The sequence below is a fragment of the Cynoglossus semilaevis genome, chromosome 13 (genome assembly GCF_000523025.1).
Source record: "Cynoglossus semilaevis isolate Cse_v1.0 chromosome 13, Cse_v1.0, whole genome shotgun sequence".
In the NCBI taxonomy this organism is placed as follows: Eukaryota; Metazoa; Chordata; class Actinopteri; order Pleuronectiformes; family Cynoglossidae; genus Cynoglossus; species Cynoglossus semilaevis.
Window position 1 is genome coordinate 8,074,891 of NC_024319.1, and position 17,776 is coordinate 8,092,666.

Genomic DNA, 17,776 nt, shown 5'->3' on the forward strand with positions numbered 1-17,776 from the left:
GATAAAGGTAATATACGATACCTTGTTAGATGAGCGTCGTCCAGTTACGATGCCTCCGTTTCCTCCATTTCAAAGTTTTTCCAAACACACTTGATAGTGTAATTGCTGGGAGCACGGTGCGTCTGTCAGCGCCCCTTTTCTCAGTCAGCCCCCGGTCCACACACACTGACTTACACTATTGACACCGAATGCAATTCATGTTCTGTGATGTGTGAACTCATGCACAGCTCCATCTACACGTTGGGGCAAAGCTATAATAATATAAGAAATAAACCACAGCAGATGGTAAATGACCCATTCATTCAACAGTTTTTTGTGAACATAATGGTTAGAGATTAGATCACATTACCGAAACTTTTCCTCCCATTGATTTCACCACAACCTGTCGTCAGCAGCAGTACAAATCAATGTGTTGATGTGTCATCTTTAACAGAAGTCTGTCATCATATAGGCGTTGTTGAACAGGGATAAAGTTAATACTGGCAACATTCACACATAAACACATGTTATTTCATGCCACATAGTTATTTCCATGTCCATATCATACAGTTGAAGTAGCTTTGTCCACGTACAAATGGCAGCTTTGGCACATTGTCATGACATTTATATCTTTAAAATGAAGAAGTTTAAAAAATACCCATTCGTATTCCATTTAACTAATAGAAGATAGTTTCGGAACCAATAGTCTCATAAATATATTAGCATGACAAGACACTACTTCACAATAATGTGGTATGAGTTATTGAAAAAAGGTGACAAAAAACATGAATATAAGTGGAAAAATAAAACAATAGTTTATATATATATATATATATATATATGTAAATTCATCATCTCGACTGTCTCTTAAACAAAAGTGAAAAAGGCTATTTTAAACGTTCTTTAACTTTATAAAAATAATTTATTTTCAACAACATGGAAAGTTAAAACAGCATCATGATCATTTGTTAGGAGGGACTATAACTCTACAGATCAACAAGCGTTAATAATGTGGTGTTCAACACTCCAAGTGCTAATAAAAAGATTCCAAAACAAAGAAATGTTATGCAGACACTTGATACGCTCATTGGTGTGCGGTGCAAAGTCCGTGAACAAAATTACATGTGTTGGATTGTCACTTTGTTATGTCCACTTCGGCTATGAAATCTTCAGGAAGCTTCTCTTCAGGCATGTTCATCAGTTGTTCATCATAACTGCGTAGAGTCCAGAGTTTCTCCAGTTCATAAATGTCTCTGGTCTCTGGCAGCATTAAGTGAACAACAATATCACCTGAAGTGGAGATAAATCAACAGTATCAGTGAGTATATTACCAGCAGTTAAAATACACAACCACTACTTTAAAGACAAGTTTTTTAAATACCAAAGTCAACACAGATCCAATCTTCTGAGTCTTTTCCTTCTAATTTTACATTTGGATCTTCCTTTTTCTTCATGAACTTGTACTATAGGAAAAAAAATCAATGGGTGTATATTTAAAATCACAGACACTGTGCACACTTTGTATAAATATTTGTATTCAAATAAAAATGGAATGTTACCACTTTGATGGCATAAAGTGCCATTGCACGGATGTGTCGAGTTGAAATTCCACTAGTGACAATAAAATACTGTGCATATTTGATCTGGTCTGGAACTTTGATCACACAGATGTCCACAGCATTTTCCTGGCGCAGCAAAGACACCAGCACATCTAGACAGAAACTCTCTGAAGTTTCTAATATAAAGAAAAAATTATCAAATACTTTCTTAAGCTTCAAGCATATTGAATCCCCCATATTTAATTTTTTATTTACTGTTAGTATCTACAATAATTTTGCACATTTTCTGGTTAAAAATGTAATGTTATCAATATTGTAACCATCCCACTCAAAGTAAGTGTATAATTATTAAACCATAAAACATTGAAGTTGAAATTTTACCTTATGGCATACTTCCCTAAATTTCCTTTGTTCTTTTAAGGTAATGTAGCCAACAATGCAGCAATTTACAGCATGTAGGCAGTTTATTTATATTCAGGGTCGTTAAGAATGGAAAAATGTTTTTAAAAATGACCTAAATGTGTCATGGCTGCTTGTGTCAAAGATGGACAGCCACGAGTTGTTGTTTTTTTTTAATAACTGTTGATCTACTGGGATAATTATACCTGCACACCCCCAGGGTAAACAACAAAAGACCGCATTAGATGCCACTCCTGTTAACTGAAAACTGCAAGGTGAGGCCACATTAACTCAAGACAACAGACGACTGGAAAACACTGTCTGGTCTGAGAAGTGTTTTGCAACACCAGGATGTTGGTATGAGAACATTAAGATACTAAAGGAGCAGTCAACCTGGCTACTGTTTATGACTATGCTCTGATTTTATGACCACATTCAACCCATCTTCTAATGGCTACTCACAGTAGGATAAAAGCTTTAATCCACTTAAACTGTTTGTTGACATTATGATGTGTTCACCACACTTAGTAAATGCCCTCCATAGTCACCAGTTGAGGATCCAACAGCTCAGTGTTTACACATAGAATGCTGTAGACTACAACATTAACAAAAAACTGAAATGTATCCAGCAGCATTTTTTGAAGGATCAAACTCGTTTTAAAAAAAGATTACCTTATTTAAGTTTTGAGGGAGTGTATATTTTAGGATTTTATTATATGCAGCCACAAATCCTATACCAGTGGTTCTCAAACTATGGTACATGTACCACTGATGGGACTTGTGCTTCCTTATGGCATAAAATGTAATAAATTGATTTGTTTTCATATGCATTTCAATTGTAGTGATAGTTCATGGTTTTGTAATCTAGCTTGTCTGTTTGGAACTATAGTAGTACTCTGGATACTTTGGTAGCAAAGGTTTTTCAAAGGTGGTATGCAGTGTAAAATATTTGAAAAGCACTTATCCCCATAAGACGAATTTATTTTGAATTGTTTGTTCATTAAATAACTGCATTTTACAATACATTCGACATGATATAGTCATGTTTGTTTTAATATATGCCTTTTAATATAATAAAAACAGCGGTATATTTTTTTTACTTTAATAAGCAGTTTTCCTCACCTATGTGACTGTTCCTAGACCAATACATACACTATATATATTCATGAATGTTGATACACGAAAATATTAGGGTTAAATGTTCAATTAATTAAAATTAAGATCATTACTGCAGAAGACTTAAAACCAAAGCCTAAAGAAACAAAAGTGCCAGTTTACTTTGACTTGAGATCTTGCTTTCGCTCTCCACTTGCTGTGTTTCCTCTGTTGTTTCACTGTAACCATCTGAGAAGCATCTTCTTGTGTCTACACTGTAGGTCAAAACGTGAGGCCGCTGCAGACATGAGGCTGAAGCTAGCGTACGAGAAGGTGAAGACAAGCGTCGACACTGACGTGTGTAAACGGAACAGTCTCTTCTAAAAACGCCCGTGTGTCTCAGTGAGATGTTCTTCTTCACCACAGATGATAGTACCCTGTAGCTGTGGCAGACGACCTTCGGCATTTTTACTCCTCCGATCATCACTGCGTTTGTGTTTGTGAGCCAACAGCTAAGCTAAAAACAGGAAGTGACGATCTTTATTTGACTTCTTCGATATTTGCCGGGTCCTGCCTGAGAAAGAGAGAAACGCGTCCCATCGTTCACTAGCGGTATTACACCACATAACTTAAGCTGCTTCAAAATTGTATTTTGTATTAAAACGATAACCATGTAGGAGTTATTTACGTAACGGAAATAATAGAATGTAGATAAAAAATATTATAATAGTTTTTATTATTTGTGGGCTAAGAAAAGCACAGGCTTCCATCACATCACTTCTGCTGTTGACAACAATTTAAAAATAGGACAAAGTAAATTCACATAAGAAATAGATGAGTACATAAACTGAGATGAAGTACAACAAATACATTTATTTGACAGCATTAAGGCAAATATTTGACCAACAATGTAATCAAGTCATTTTTCAGGAGATGTTGTCACTGAAAAACATCTGTTGAAACAGCTAATGTCATGTAGCCTGTCTCTTATAACCTATATAATATAAGGCTTGCACTCGCTCTCATTCACTTGACTCTTGTGTAAGACACATAGTGAGAAAAAAAGAATGTAACGTGGAGATTGAGATTGCCACAGAACAACTCTGACTGACAAAGAAATTAAGACATAAATTAAGTTGGAAGAATGACACCAAGGGAAAAAAATATTCCATTGGAGCAGTGAACATACCTGAACCCTGAGTATTGGAGACATCTCTCTCATCTGCAGCAACAAAATAATAAACTTTGCATAGTAAAACATGCAGAATGTTTTTTCCGTATAATAACATTTATAATTGTAATTATAAATAACACAATGGCTAAACCAAGTCTTAAAATTCTCTTGGAATAAAATTTCAATAATCCTGAGGTAAAACCTTTGTGGTCGTTACAACATCATTAAAATCACGAGTAGGTCAACAATAGATAGTACCTGAACAGAAACCAGGTAAATAACTAGTTTGTACATATAGTTCCCTTTGATTAAATGTAAGGCTGTGTTCACATTGTGGTTATACGTCATCATGCACTGGGTCCATTATTACATTCAGTCTCAAACCCACTGGTATGTGGTCTGTTAGGCCAGCCAGCTGGGTGATGAAGGTCAACTCTTCAATTTCCTGGATGAAGACAAAAACAAAGTGTAATTTCACTGCAGGTACTTGTACATTCACACAGACAGACGCATAAGAGAAGGTAGAAATGACTGATGAGAAGGTAGACAAACACAAAGAGACACATACTGTTTGACAGTGTTTTGAAATGGAGTTTTCCCGATACAAGATATAGTCGATTCGACGTCCGACCCACGGCTGGCCGACACTGGGGTAAACCAACGGACAGCCCTCTGCCGGGACAGGAGGAGAAATGTACTGCTTTCTAAGCTCTTCGCTTTCCAAGGTCCTACAGAACAAATTAAAAAATATGTCATACTGCTGTTCACATTAAATTACTCTGTCGGTAAACTAAAGAATAGAACTGAATTGTACCTTTGTAGATTCTCTGGAGTGTTTACATCATCATCATATAAGGTAGGCTGCTCCAGTAAAGTACCTTTAGAAGAAAATTATTAAAATAAAAACTGCATATAAAGCAGAAGGGTGAGAACTGTTATCTCATGTAGCTGTAAAGTTCTGATCTTATCTTACAGACCAAAGGTTGTATTTTCTCAAAAACCTGTTTTTCTTGTGTCCCCACTTGCTATGCTTCAAAAAGAATCCACATCTCCACCTCAGACTGGTTTCCTGCCTGATGCTGTTCCTGTCTATTGGCCAATACATCATACTGTACAACCACACTTTCAAACCACTGTCCCCAACACTTTAATGTACTGAAATGCAACCAACCAATGACCCAAGGCTTCTCTTTCCCCGGCCCCGCCCTGCAAGGATCCTTGTACTCCTCAAACAGACAGTGATTCTGTTCAAGGGCGTCATCTAAACAAACACACACAAAAAAATACACTTGTGTGAATTGTATGTTTTCATAAAACCCGTGCGATCAAAGTGGCCAGAAGCACAAACAGACAACACACCAGGTGAGCAGTTGTCAAAGTTCAAATCCCCACAGAGCACGTCAAAGACAACCTCCTCATCAGGGTCTCTGTTGGCAGCTTGAAAATCCCCAATCCACTTGGTCACCATGTTCAGCTGCTCACAGCGGATTTCACCCTGACCTGAGGGCGAAAGATAGAAAAGTGTGGGATAACACAAAGTCAACTTTAAAAAAAAGGGTAACTACAATATTCTGTATACTAGTAGTAGTATGTAGAGTGAGTAAGTAAGTGGAAAGAAATAACAAATCTACCTTCAGGTGCGTGAAGGTGTGTGCAGTTAAAGTAGCCAACCACTCTCCTCTGTTTCTTATTCTGACCAATTAGCACCTTTAAATCAAACAAAATAACGTAGTGAAACAACCACAGTAGCACAATTACAGTAGCAACTGGTAGATTTCAACATATGTGACATTGGTTGATGTACCTTTGCAGAGAGGAGGCCCTTGGCCGCCAGAGCATCTTCTCCACCACTGTTGGGAAACCAGTGGTACTGGGCCTCCAGCACTGGGAATCGACTGGCCAGGAACAGTCCACTGTTGAAGAACTTGAAAGAGGAACATCTGCATGGCGGCTGGCAGGCATACACACCAATGTCGTACAGTATGTGTCCAAACCGGGGTCTCAGTGCTTTTGTTAGTTTCTTCGCTGCCCTCTTGTCGAACACTTCCTCCAGGCACAGTATATCCACGTTGGCAGGAAACATTGAAGAAACTGCCCAGGGTACGTGGTCCTGCTGGTGCAGACCCTGGGAGGGGAAAGCTCCTGGAGCAGTTTGATGATTTACTCCATCCTCCTGGTTTGAGTTTTGATTGGAATTTAAAAGAGGTGAAGGAGAATCAACTGCATCATCACAGGCCACGGAGATCACATGACTTCCAGGGTTTGAGACTGAAGGATCAGCTCCTTCATCTGATCCTTGGTTTACAAAGTTCTGAGTGTGTCTACCTGCAGCTGTGGGGGTTGTGGCAGTGGACAAGCTGAGAGCCCCGGAGCTGCTGGGGGAGTCGACAAAAATCTGGATATTGGGTTGACACACTCCCTGCATGACACGCTGACCAATGGCAGTGGCCCTATGCTGGGTGTGCCCTAGGTTATTGAAGCGAGCCAAGCTGTCGGGCAGAAGACACAGATTGGCCGTGGCAAAGCCAAACGAAGCTTTTCCTTCCAGTTCAAAGCCTCTGTGCGACTCCTGCTCCGGTGAGGAAGGCGCCTCCCAGTGATAGTAGAAGGGTCTGCGGCAGGCCTGCAGGGGAGCCCAGAGAAGAAAGCCCAGAAAGGCCAAGGGGGCTGTGGCCAGAAAAAGAATAAAAAAAAGAATAGACCCAAAGAAGACCTTGAGGGGATGCAGATTCCTCCTCCACCCTCCCGGTTTGCTCAAGGGTAGTGGACTTACACACAGCAATGACGCGATCAAGAAACCAAAAACAGGGCAAGATGAGAGCCCAACCCACAGCATGGAGGCCTGCGGCACAGCAGTTAGGGAAGGGAGACAACTGCAGAGCCATGACCCCGACCTGGTTCTAGGCAGCAATGCCTGTTAAAAACATTAGGGCTTCTTCCTGGACACTCATCGCTGACATGAGTTCAACTCCTAGACACTGGAGATGGAGAAAGAGACAGAATGTCTTTTAAAAGGTTCCGTCCTTCCTGCATTAGCAAACACAGACAAGGTTGAGTGAAATACCAGGCTCCTAAGTCATGACGACTTCATGTCTGAACAAGCAGATCAGAAAACCTCAGTGTGAACTGCTTTTAGAAAACAAGAAACAACTGACAAGAGTAATAGTAAAGCCAGAGGCAGTGTGGCCATCAGACTGATGGATGCATTTTATACAACAGATAAATATCACCTTAAAGTGAGCGAGTGTGAATAGCTCCTAATTCAGTTATCAACAACTGAACAGTGTGCAAACCAAAGGCAAATAAGACGTCAAAAAAAACTGAATACCACGCCTGTGTTTTCAAATACTGACTTTGTTGTTTGCATATGTTTAGATTTTGACATTTTAATATTTAAATCGTACATCAATAACTTTATGTGAAGTAATTAATATATGGTTTGGATAATTATATACTACACTCATCAAATGATACATGTTCATAACTTGCATTAAATAATTAAGTATTTTTTCAGAATCTCCAACTAAGGTCAATTATTAAACATTTGTAATTACTTTGTTTTTAACTAACAGTACATCAGTGAGTGAGTCCTCCCTAAAAGCAACGATATAATCCCGGTCAAACTGACTAACTGATTCAAACTCAGAGTCAAGGAACTCCAGTCCCCAAGGTTTTGAGCCACTAAAGTTTTTTGTTTTTTTTTACTTTACTTTTACAGGAACTTTGTATGTAGTCTATGTTTAATGTTTACATCTGTGCTCGAATCCAAGTCCGTGTTTGAAGTCTCTGCTCTAAAGGTTGTGTAGATATTAGCTCAGCTAACTCTTTTTGTTTGATAAGCTACACAGCGGGACTTTAGACTCTAATGCAACTGCTGGTGTCCACCCATGTTACATCTTTGCATCCTTTGAGCTGTTTTCCTCATTGTTCCTCGGATGTTGTACGCTGATGGAACAGTGTGTGAACAGTGTGATGAACGCTGTCACCTGTGCGGTTTACGCATGTTACGCTAACATAACTCAGAAAACTGAGCTAACGCGGAGTTCTCTTACCTCAGAGTGAAACCAACCGGAAAAGTCCAGAAGTTTGCGTTGCATCACGTCTTTTTCTTACAAATTCAAGAGACCAAACAGGATTTTAAGAAATCAACATTATCTCTGGATTTTAACGTAATATCTAGATCAATACAGTCCGTTCTGCCTCCTGTAAGCGGATCACTGCGTTGTCTCTAAGACACACCCTAACGATGACGTCACGTCGGCACGGTCCGCCTGTCACGTGACCTCACCTGAGTTGCCCTGTCTGTGGATTGTCATCCTGTACGATTACAATCGGAATCACAATTGTCAGGTTTTGTCGATACATTGAGCGAATGAATTGAAATTTCCCAACAACACCGTGGTATCTTGCAAAGATAATATGCAGCAACGTAAACACAGTTAATGACAATGATATTCTCTTTTATTCTTATTCATTAAAATAAGTATATCCTGTATTTTATAGGCTTTGTAGTTTTTAAAAGCTACATTTCTGCACACAGACATAACTTACTTTGCAGACTAAAACAAACTCAACATCCTAAAAGCCAGTTGTGTACCTTTGTTTATACTGTAGATACCATCCTGACTTTGTTAGTTTTAAACAGGTTTGACATCAGTTTCCTGAAGCATTTTTCCTGAGGCTCATTCTCTGTAAATGGTTATTCTTAAGGGGGTTTTCAGTCCAGGTATGTGAGTCGATTGGCTATCAATGTACACGGGCCTCTGATGGCAGATCTTTAGCGTTATGTTACACAGTAACAAAACTATATATAATATAAGCAAGCTTCTATTTTGCTGCTGACTTTTTAGATTGTACACTAAAAAACCTTTATTCATGTTTTACTCCTGGCGATACATTGCTGCTGACTTTTTAGATTTTAGTACACTAAAAAACTTTTATTCATGTTTTACTCCTGGCGATACGCCATTACCGGTATATAGAGGAGAGAATGCTATAGGGAGGGAGATGTGGGCATAAGCATATACATTGACGTAATCGTTGTGGTTATTTCTAAGCAAAGAGACACTTAAATCCACTGCATGTGACTCATGCAAGGACAACAAAAGCATCTTTATCTTCGAGTGTATAGTATTTTCTCCATAGTTCATTCCTCTCATAGAAAATAATGGCAGTGTGTTCTGAAACGTTGTTTCAAGAATTAGTGGTGAGGCGTCCAGGGAACACTAAAATTTTACAAATTCCAAATATCATTCAAATAAAAATGTTATTTACAAAGCTAAGTCCTGCGCGTCCGTTTCGGTCTTATTCATATGTTGTTGAACTAAATCCAAACCATATGGTTCCAAGTTCCCTTCGTAGCAGCTCAACTGAATCGCGTCTGCCATCTACTGGCGAAGAAAAGAACCTACAGCACGTTCTCATTCGACTACCATTTAAGAGGTTGGAGATTCTGATTTTTCAAAAGCAACATGCCCTTGCAAATGTTGTTAAATTTGATCATTGTTTAAAAAATCTCTACAGCATTTGTTTTTGCTTAAGTTCAACACGGAGGTTGAAGTTTTGGACCACAAACGGATTCACAAATGACACTGAAGAAAACACCAAAAACAAAACTGACCAACATTCTACAATTAAATTTAAGAAAGAATACGACATGATGAACACACATTTAAACTATAAAAATGTATTTCCATTCTGTAACAGTAGTTGGACAAAAGTCCCACCTCAAAGTGCACTTACTGGATTTTTTTAACCTCTAGCAGACAATTCAGTTTATGTATTTTTGGTCATTAATAGTTTCCAACAAAGCTGACTTACTAGTTAGGCTTAAACAATTTCTCTTGGCACAGGATTTGAGTCAACAAGAAAAAGCAAACCAGATGGTCTAATCCAGACATTTGCAGTGTGTCTGTATTTACCAAAGACTGTGTTGGTGTTCAACAAGAAATACTGAAGGTGGAATGATTCAAATTATAACTATTTAGCTAATTATAACAGGTGGGAAATCTAACTTCCATATCAACTCAACACAAAATATGTTACACATAAAAACTGTGTTTGGGGGGCAAGTTAGTGAAGTTTGAGTTATGACTGAATTGGTCAACATTCCTCTGTCATAAGAAATATTTTATACAGCAGGTAAAAGTCATCAAAACTACAAAATAAAAAACTGTATAATATCCTAGGAAATTAACATTTCCAGAGGGTTAAAAACATTTATGTGATTGGTGCACACTACAAGACAAAAAGAGAAATCAAGCTTATGACAATTAACATTTATACTTCAGAACCAGAGCCACTCTCCTGTTGCTCAGCCTCCTCTTGCTTTTCCAATGATGGCAAGAATGTAGAGGAGGATGTTGATGATGTCAGTGTAGAGTGTGAGAGCAGCAAAGACATATTCCTCTGGACTCAGGGACAACTCCTTGTTGCCAAGCAGCAGCTGCGTATCCACTGCCAGGAACTGAGACACAGAAGTAAAAAAAAGAAGTAAAAAGAAGTAAAAAAGTACAGAAGTAAAAAAAAGAATGAGTGATGGTGCACATATATATATATATATATATATATGTATATATATATATACATATATATATATATATATATATACACATACACAATACATATATATATAGATATAGATAGATAGATAGATAGATAAACAAACTGCTGACATTATAGTAATTTGTGGTACAACTTGTAATTATCACATCAACCAGCCTTACTTTAGGAATGAAAAAATGTCATTTTATCATAAAACCTGATTTTTAATAACATATAAAGAGCTTACTATAAAGCTTACCTGCCTTTAAATCTAAGTTGAGTAGGATACTCTAACCCTCTGTCACACACCCAGATCAACAGACATCATTGTCTGTCATATATCAGACATTGTGACCTAATCAAATACAATCACCTATGGGAAGCCTGAGTGTGCTCACTGTCATCACTGTCACCATTACCGGGCAGAAGAGACTGGACTTACACAGGTGAAGAGTAAGGCTCCCAGTCCAGCATACACAATGTGTAGTATATTGTCACGGATGAAAATGCAGAGGATGCCAAAGAAGATCAGCACAACCAGACAGACGAAAAGCACTCCGTGACAGGAAGTAAAGTCATACTTGGTCTGTGGAAGGAAGTGCAGAGATATTCTGGTTCATTTACGTGATGATGAGAAAGACGAGGGGAGGGAGCTGACACAAGTACAGACCTGCAGAGAGAAGATGACTACGGTGAAGCACACCACTGACGTGATCCCCACAGCCATCACCACCGAGTCAGTTTCATGAAAGCTGGCGATCATTCCCACCATGTAGGACAAACTGAGAGTCAGGATGGACTGAAGGGAAAAGCAGAACAAAGAGAGACTGTATATGAACACTTTTGCACATGTTTGAGAGAAGAAAAGGCCTTTGTAGGATAATTTATTTCATTTTCTAGATAAAGGGAAAATATGTTTGTCTTTTCCCAGGATGTAATCAGAAGTCAGTCAACATTGTGATCATTGCACTCCTCCTATTTTGGGAAAACAAAATCTAAGCAGACGTACCAGTGCGACCAGATTCCACGGATGCTTACGGCGAAAGCTTCCACAGCAGCTGATCACGCACACCGACACAAAGAACACAGCGTAGGAGACAAGGTAGGTCCATTGGTTCACCAGGACAAACGCCTTCACTTCATCCACAAAGGTGAAAACAGCCACAAAGGCAAACGTCACCAACAGCTGAACTGATAAGACCAGGAAAACCTGAAATGGAGAGAAATGAATTAACCAAAATAAGATAAAGATGTAAACAGTGAACCAGTTTATTTGTACTTAATAACATGATTCATACACATGTGGTAAAGAAGGAAAACACCTCCTTGCTCTGTTATTCTACTGGTGCATAATAAAGTATTAATTATGAATGGAAATTTTTCATGACAAATGTTGTCTTTTCCCAAAAAATAAAACACAATGTTTTATTTTTTAAGGTAAATGTTGTCACTAGAACCACAAACACCTGACACTCAAACTATGGATTATCACCTTGCGAATAAATGCTCGTCTTATGGTCTTGTTGTCCAATCCAAAGTCAAAGTCTTGGTTCTCATTGAAGGCAGGTGGATCATCCCGGTTTGGATAAAGATCATCTGCAATGACAGCACCCGAAAACCTTCACTTTTCACAACTCATTCTGTCAGTTAATGAATTACTACACAAGGTACTATTAGAAAATACTGACCATCCGTGAAGTTCTGGATGGGTGGAGAATAAGGAGGGGATGATGGATTCACACCAAATCCAATGCCTCCTTGAGGGTTTGAGGGTTGAGGCATCCCAAAACCACCGGGAATACCTTGCCCAAAAGCAGTAGGAGGAGGGAACGGCAGACCACCAGGAGCAGGCCCTGCGAACATATTGGGGCCTGGCATGTTCATGTTTAATGCTGGCTCCCCTGGGGGGTACGGAGGAGGGGGGCTCTCCGGGACTGGGTACCATTCAATCTTCTCTGTGGTCATCTCTGGTTCAGAGACTGACTTTGTTCACAGAAACACTTCTGGAAAGGGAGATGTAGGTTAATGTGACACATCACGAAGCAGAAGTAACAGGTGATTTTAAAATGGGATGTAATGGATTCAAAACTCTTTGGAAGTACTTCGAACAACAAAGTAATCATAGATATACAGTAGATATGTCAATACCAGGTATTATATTTCTCTGTTTTATTACCGTGAGGCCGTTTTTAGCCGAGCATTTCTGAACACACGAGCGTTATCCATTTACTGTGCTTTACTTAACCTCGAAATCATTAGCATCATTAGTGTTCTGAATAAAGGCCTGTAGTCTGTGATCCCTCATCAGGGGCAGATATGAGTTTGAGCCAGACTTTCTTTTCACCCAGTTCATCACAATTAATCATGATTAATACAGATCAGTTATATGAGGGAAGTAACTATGTTCACACTTACGTTTGTAAAATCTCAGTATAAGTCATGGCTCCATCTCTGTAAATTATGCTACTAGATTAAGAATTGTTTTTTGCATTTCAGTGTGGTTCTGTAACCAGTTTTACACACTGTCAGATAACGTAAGAAAACAAGAAAGCATCTGGGAAACATAAAGCGAAAATATCACTGCAAAACCAAAACCACAGGAACAATGTGGGAGCACTGCACACACAACAAGCAACAACGTCTATATTTAACAAAATTCCCCTGTGGTACACTGGTGGTACATGTTCCATCGTTTGACTACCAATGCTGTCATTTATATGCCTTATTTTCCACAAGTAAATATTTCCACTGAATAAATCCTAGTTACGGTAAAGAGCTTCACAGCATCATATACTAACTGTGAACCATTATAAGCTATTAGAATGGATTTATGTATTTATAGAACAAAAAAAATCATGTTTTTCTTTCCAAAGCACAGAATACGACTGTGCTTTGAAACAACAATAACAACACGCAGTATATTGTCAAAATGAAATCCGAACAGGAAGCATTTTACCACACTTTACCTGTACATATCTTGACTAAAACCAAACTGCGTTTTGTCCCTAGTCGATCTAATCTTGTTCCAAGGCTGATTTAACTTGATTTTTACCAAATATTCTTGGCTTCAATATCGACCTCCCAGCGGCTTTAGCTGCTGTTTTGTCCCCAGTCCCTGAAACTCGCGAGATTCTCCGGCTAGTTTTAGGCCACGAATGTCACTTACAGCCATGAAAAATAAATATAACCAAAGTAGACCATATTCGGTTTGATAATTGTCAAGAATTCAATTAATGATAAATAATAGAGTAAAATACACGTGTAACATTATTGCTGATTTAAATGGTAACGGCAAAATACAACCAGTGTTCGCTGCCAAAGCACAACGTTAGCTCCATAGAAAATACAACAAATTGATATCAATTTTAAAACCAGTGTCTGGATATTACCTACATTATTTACAGTCAGATGATAATCCCACGGGGCTTCCTCTCGAGGAAAAACGTCTTTCTTTCGAAAAAATACACACTTATTTATGGTTACCAACTCACAGGAAACCAGTACACCGTCCCCTGCCCCCAAGGTTGCGGAATGATTGCGTTGCCTTCACGGACCCCTTCAATCATACTGACACGGTTATAAAATCGTTTCCAACGCATTTAAAATACGCTTGTTATCTTAAACACAAACCGTGTGTGATAAAAAAGGGTAGATTATAAACAAAATATAAATTTTAATCAAATACCTAACAACGTATTCACGCATGTAGGATGAAACGTAAAGTGGGCAGTCTTGAAAGGTGGACGTATCCGCACTTGCACGTAAGCTACACTGTATTGTCATAAATCACCAGATCGCAAATCATAGGATCTTCATGGTAACAGAATTATCGCAGTCGTGTTACTGACACGCATATTCACGCATGTTTGGCACGAAAAAACAGGGTGTCCAATAACAGACGTATTTTTGGAGTTTGGCACGAAAAAACAGGGTGTCCAACTTCACAAAATGTACGTAAATGCAGCGCTGTTACTCCATTGTATTACGTGTTGACGCGTAACGTAGAAGAAGAAGGCGACGTAAATTATCGGAAAAGAGGTGAACGCTCAACGGCTTCCGCAGAGCATGGAGGGCGGTTCAGGACTTGAGGACTTTTAAAAAGAGCACAGAGGAGGAAACCAAAATGGGTTGTTTAATTTAATTTGTTAATCACCAATTTACTTTGTAAGTAGGCACCTCAGATAATATTGAAAATCAGAAAATAATTGTAAACCAAATAGAAAAAGAATCTCCCATGTTTGATTTAATTGTATTATTATTATTAAAATTTTAAATCTATTTCAGAGTCTAAAATCCTCTGATGAAAAAGAAAGTGGATTGTTTATGTTGAGTTTTGACCTTCGGCCTTCTATTTTAGGGGCTGCATTATCCAGTGAACTAGAGTCACCAAGAAAAACCCAAATAAAATAAACAAAAGAGCTGGATGTTGAGTGTGATTTTATATTTTTATTTCACATATTAAATATTTGCATCATTTGTCAGTCATGCATTAGAAACTGCAGGGTAAACAGTGATGCCACTGCAATGGAAGACATTCAATGTCAAACAACATTAAATGTAGAAAAAAAGAGAAAAAGAAACAAGTCTAAAACGTCCAAACAGTGGTCACACTGTCCTTTATCAAACTGGTCAAGTATAAAAAGAGACATTAAATAATAAAGGCTATATTTTAGACAACATTAAATCTACCGAAAAAAACCCAAAAAGAGTTATTGCTACTTTTCCCACTCAAATTTCTGTTCTTAAGCCAAGTTTAAACATCCTTTACCCACATACTCTCCTGATCATGAGAAATTCAGCAGCCTGTGTGTGAGGACCAATGGGTTTCGGAGTGACAATTTAACACAAATAAAGAGTTTACTTTTACTCTAAGGCTCCATAATAAATACATAAATAGCATAATTTAAAAGGCACATTGTGAGTGGGTTTTTTTTATAGCCAGAGATTCACATTCAAAGACATTACATTCCCTTTTGCTGAGTTTAGTTGAGCTGCAGTCAAAGGGAAAAGTGAGGGCTCCAGCATTGTGTCCTCATAAGAAAAAATATCTAAGAAACAACTTGAGGAAGTCTACGCTATCTCACTCCACACAGTTACTTAAAATAAAAAAATATTCCTAACTAAATCGCTCTAGAAATGTGTGCATAGCTTTACCAAACAAAGTACTGGTCCAAAACTATGAAATACTGAAAACGGCATGATGATGATAACATGCTGCTCTCTACGTATGTACGCAACGATCGTTTCTCAAATGATAGGGAAGAAAACCTGATTATAAGACATACACTGAATTTTATTATTTTTTTAAAAGAAACTAACTAATAGAAATATGTACAAACAATAGTGAAAATTGTCAAGATGAGGTCCAGCGCGTGTATTTTGATGAATCTTAAATAGTATTTTACTGCTCAATAAATATTAAATAATAATGTAAATTCAAGATTGACAAAATACTGATCTTGCCTGAGTATAAGTACGCAGCAATTTACCTGCATGTGTATGGGGTCTTTCATCAGGCTCTTTGGTGGAAGGACTGCTAAGATCAAACCATAGACCGTATATAGGAAACAGATGCAGCCAAATGGTGGCAAAAGGTAGGTTGCTGGAGTAAATAGGAAGCAGCTCCGTTAGTTATGGATGTGTCTCTGATCAAATGGAGCTCAATATTTTGTAGCATTTAAATAAAGTCCACTTTAGGAAATAAGTAAATAAATACTTTTCTGAACGCCCTAATATAAACTATTTACAATTAACATATTTAGCAATTTCTTAAATTATGCTCACTGCCAGACAACTGTCAATGATTCTTATGAAGTATCTGAGCCACATTTACTCTAAATCAGGGGTGCCCAATAAGTACATCGGGATCTACCAGTAGATCACAAAGGGAGTGTAGTAGTGACAATATACTAAAAAAAAAAAGAATTATATTAGCCTTAGAGCTACATGTATTTAATCAGTAACACAATCTTGGTAGATCCTTTGAACCTGGTCATTCGAAAAGTAGCTCCCATAACAAAAAAGTGTGGGCACCCCTGGTCCAAATCAACTTAAGTGGCTTCAAACAGTAGTGTCTTCACCTTTCAACCACAGACTGTGCCAGATTTAATAATTTAATTACTTTGTGAGTAGCCCAAAAAACCTATAAAGCCAATTTGCTTTTAAACTCAGGAGAACGCAACAACAGAGAGGCTCCAAGTGTGAAATAGTGTGTTCAGAGTGCTGCAACTTTTCCCCCCCTAGGACACTGAAGGCATCGCTGGGACAACTGTCATGTCAGTGAGTGCAGGCCATTACTGGCTCTATGAGTCACGATAAAGGCCAGATTCTCTCGAAATAAATATCAAGTGGCAGATCTGCTTGTAATAGACTGGGTGGCCACAATTAGCCCACAAGCTGCTAGTATTCCCTATTAGCTTTTGTTAATGGGGAATGCTTTTTTAATAATGTGACATTGTTTGGTTAGAAGCTGTAGTTAACTCCTTTAACTTATTCAGAATGACTTTCAAAACTACCAAAGCATTTCTATTCTACTTGGTGACCTCAGGGTTGCAACCGCAGTTCAAAGCTGGAAGTTACATCCATTTCTTATATACAGACTATGTATAAAACCTAGGAGTGACAGCTAACGTCTTCTGTAGTTGCACTCCACTCTATGTTCTCCTCATGGGAGAAGGTAACTGCCCCTGGTTTTCCCTTTTAAGGCAATTTAATGCTTTTACTGCATACGGTCTGTCTGCAGCTGCTGAGGCTGGTATTGGCTGAAGGCTGCTCCCCCCGCCGCTCCCGGCGTGGCAGCGGTGGCTAGCGGCTGTTGGACAGCATATCCATATCCTGCCGTGGTCATGTAGCTTGTTGGTGCAGGTGAGGCGGCGTAAGGATACTGTTCGTAGGCAGCTGCAGCGGCCGCAGCAGTCGCGGCAGCCGCAGAGTACTGAGCATATGTCGCCCCTGTATAGTCAAGGTAGGGGGAAGTGGCGGGGGGGGCCGGCCGGGGCGGGTGGTTGTGGAGCAGCAGGGGGGGGCG

At 38.7% G+C, this 17,776-nt stretch overlaps 5 protein-coding genes across 8 annotated transcripts in view; all 5 read right to left on the bottom strand.

The window, feature by feature from the left end:
- The window catches only part of LOC103388362 (MAGUK p55 subfamily member 6-like), a 10,850-nt gene extending 10,124 nt beyond the window's left edge, over positions 1-726 (bottom strand). The window contains exons 1-2 of one of the 3 annotated variants that reach the window (XM_025061791.1): positions 350-722; positions 22-251 (exon numbers count right to left, since the gene is read on the bottom strand). The gene's annotated coding sequence lies outside the window, so the exon portion shown is untranslated. Of the gene's footprint in view, positions 1-21 lie in introns of all 3 variants that reach the window. The other 2 variants (XR_003051591.1, XR_003051592.1) reach the window with 2 other exon arrangements.
- A 155-nt stretch (positions 727-881) lies between these two features.
- Positions 882-3,582, bottom strand: malsu1 (mitochondrial assembly of ribosomal large subunit 1). The gene is made up of 4 exons (XM_008323306.3): positions 3,216-3,582; positions 1,539-1,714; positions 1,361-1,442; positions 882-1,269 (listed from the first exon to the last, which is right to left on the bottom strand). The coding sequence occupies exons 1-4, from the start codon at positions 3,514-3,516 to the stop codon at positions 1,115-1,117; spliced, it is 714 nt and encodes a 237-aa protein (XP_008321528.1). The 5' UTR covers positions 3,517-3,582; the 3' UTR covers positions 882-1,114.
- A 167-nt stretch (positions 3,583-3,749) lies between these two features.
- On the bottom strand, positions 3,750-9,674 carry smpd5 (sphingomyelin phosphodiesterase 5). The gene is given in 10 exon segments (XM_017037583.2): positions 3,750-4,651; positions 4,775-4,934; positions 5,021-5,084; positions 5,378-5,467; positions 5,566-5,706; positions 5,838-5,913; positions 6,011-6,935; positions 6,937-7,233; positions 8,259-9,073; positions 9,142-9,674. Coding segments are annotated over 8 exon segments (1,719 nt in total). The 5' UTR covers positions 7,092-7,233; positions 8,259-9,073; positions 9,142-9,674; the 3' UTR covers positions 3,750-4,543.
- A 202-nt stretch (positions 9,675-9,876) lies between these two features.
- On the bottom strand, positions 9,877-14,560 carry grinab (glutamate receptor, ionotropic, N-methyl D-aspartate-associated protein 1b (glutamate binding)). Of its 2 annotated transcripts, none has more exons than XM_017038214.2 (7): positions 14,143-14,560; positions 12,438-12,749; positions 12,242-12,345; positions 11,759-11,959; positions 11,420-11,548; positions 11,192-11,335; positions 9,877-10,672 (listed from the first exon to the last, which is right to left on the bottom strand). In XM_017038214.2, exons 2-7 carry the CDS (start codon positions 12,712-12,714, stop codon positions 10,520-10,522), a joined length of 1,008 nt encoding a protein of 335 aa, XP_016893703.1. In that variant the 5' UTR covers positions 12,715-12,749; positions 14,143-14,560; the 3' UTR covers positions 9,877-10,519. The 2 variants fall into 2 exon arrangements, with proteins under 2 accessions (XP_016893703.1, XP_008321530.1); XM_008323308.3 differs by having other exon boundaries at positions 12,438-12,752; positions 14,143-14,557.
- Positions 14,561-14,647: 87 nt separating this feature from the next.
- The window catches only part of rbm24b (RNA binding motif protein 24b), a 9,225-nt gene continuing 6,096 nt past the window's right edge, over positions 14,648-17,776 (bottom strand). Inside the window, exon 6 of the mRNA XM_025061792.1 lies at positions 14,648-17,730. Coding sequence (XP_024917560.1) covers positions 17,468-17,730 — 263 coding nt within the window. The 3' untranslated portion in view covers positions 14,648-17,467. The remainder of the gene's footprint in view (positions 17,731-17,776) is intronic.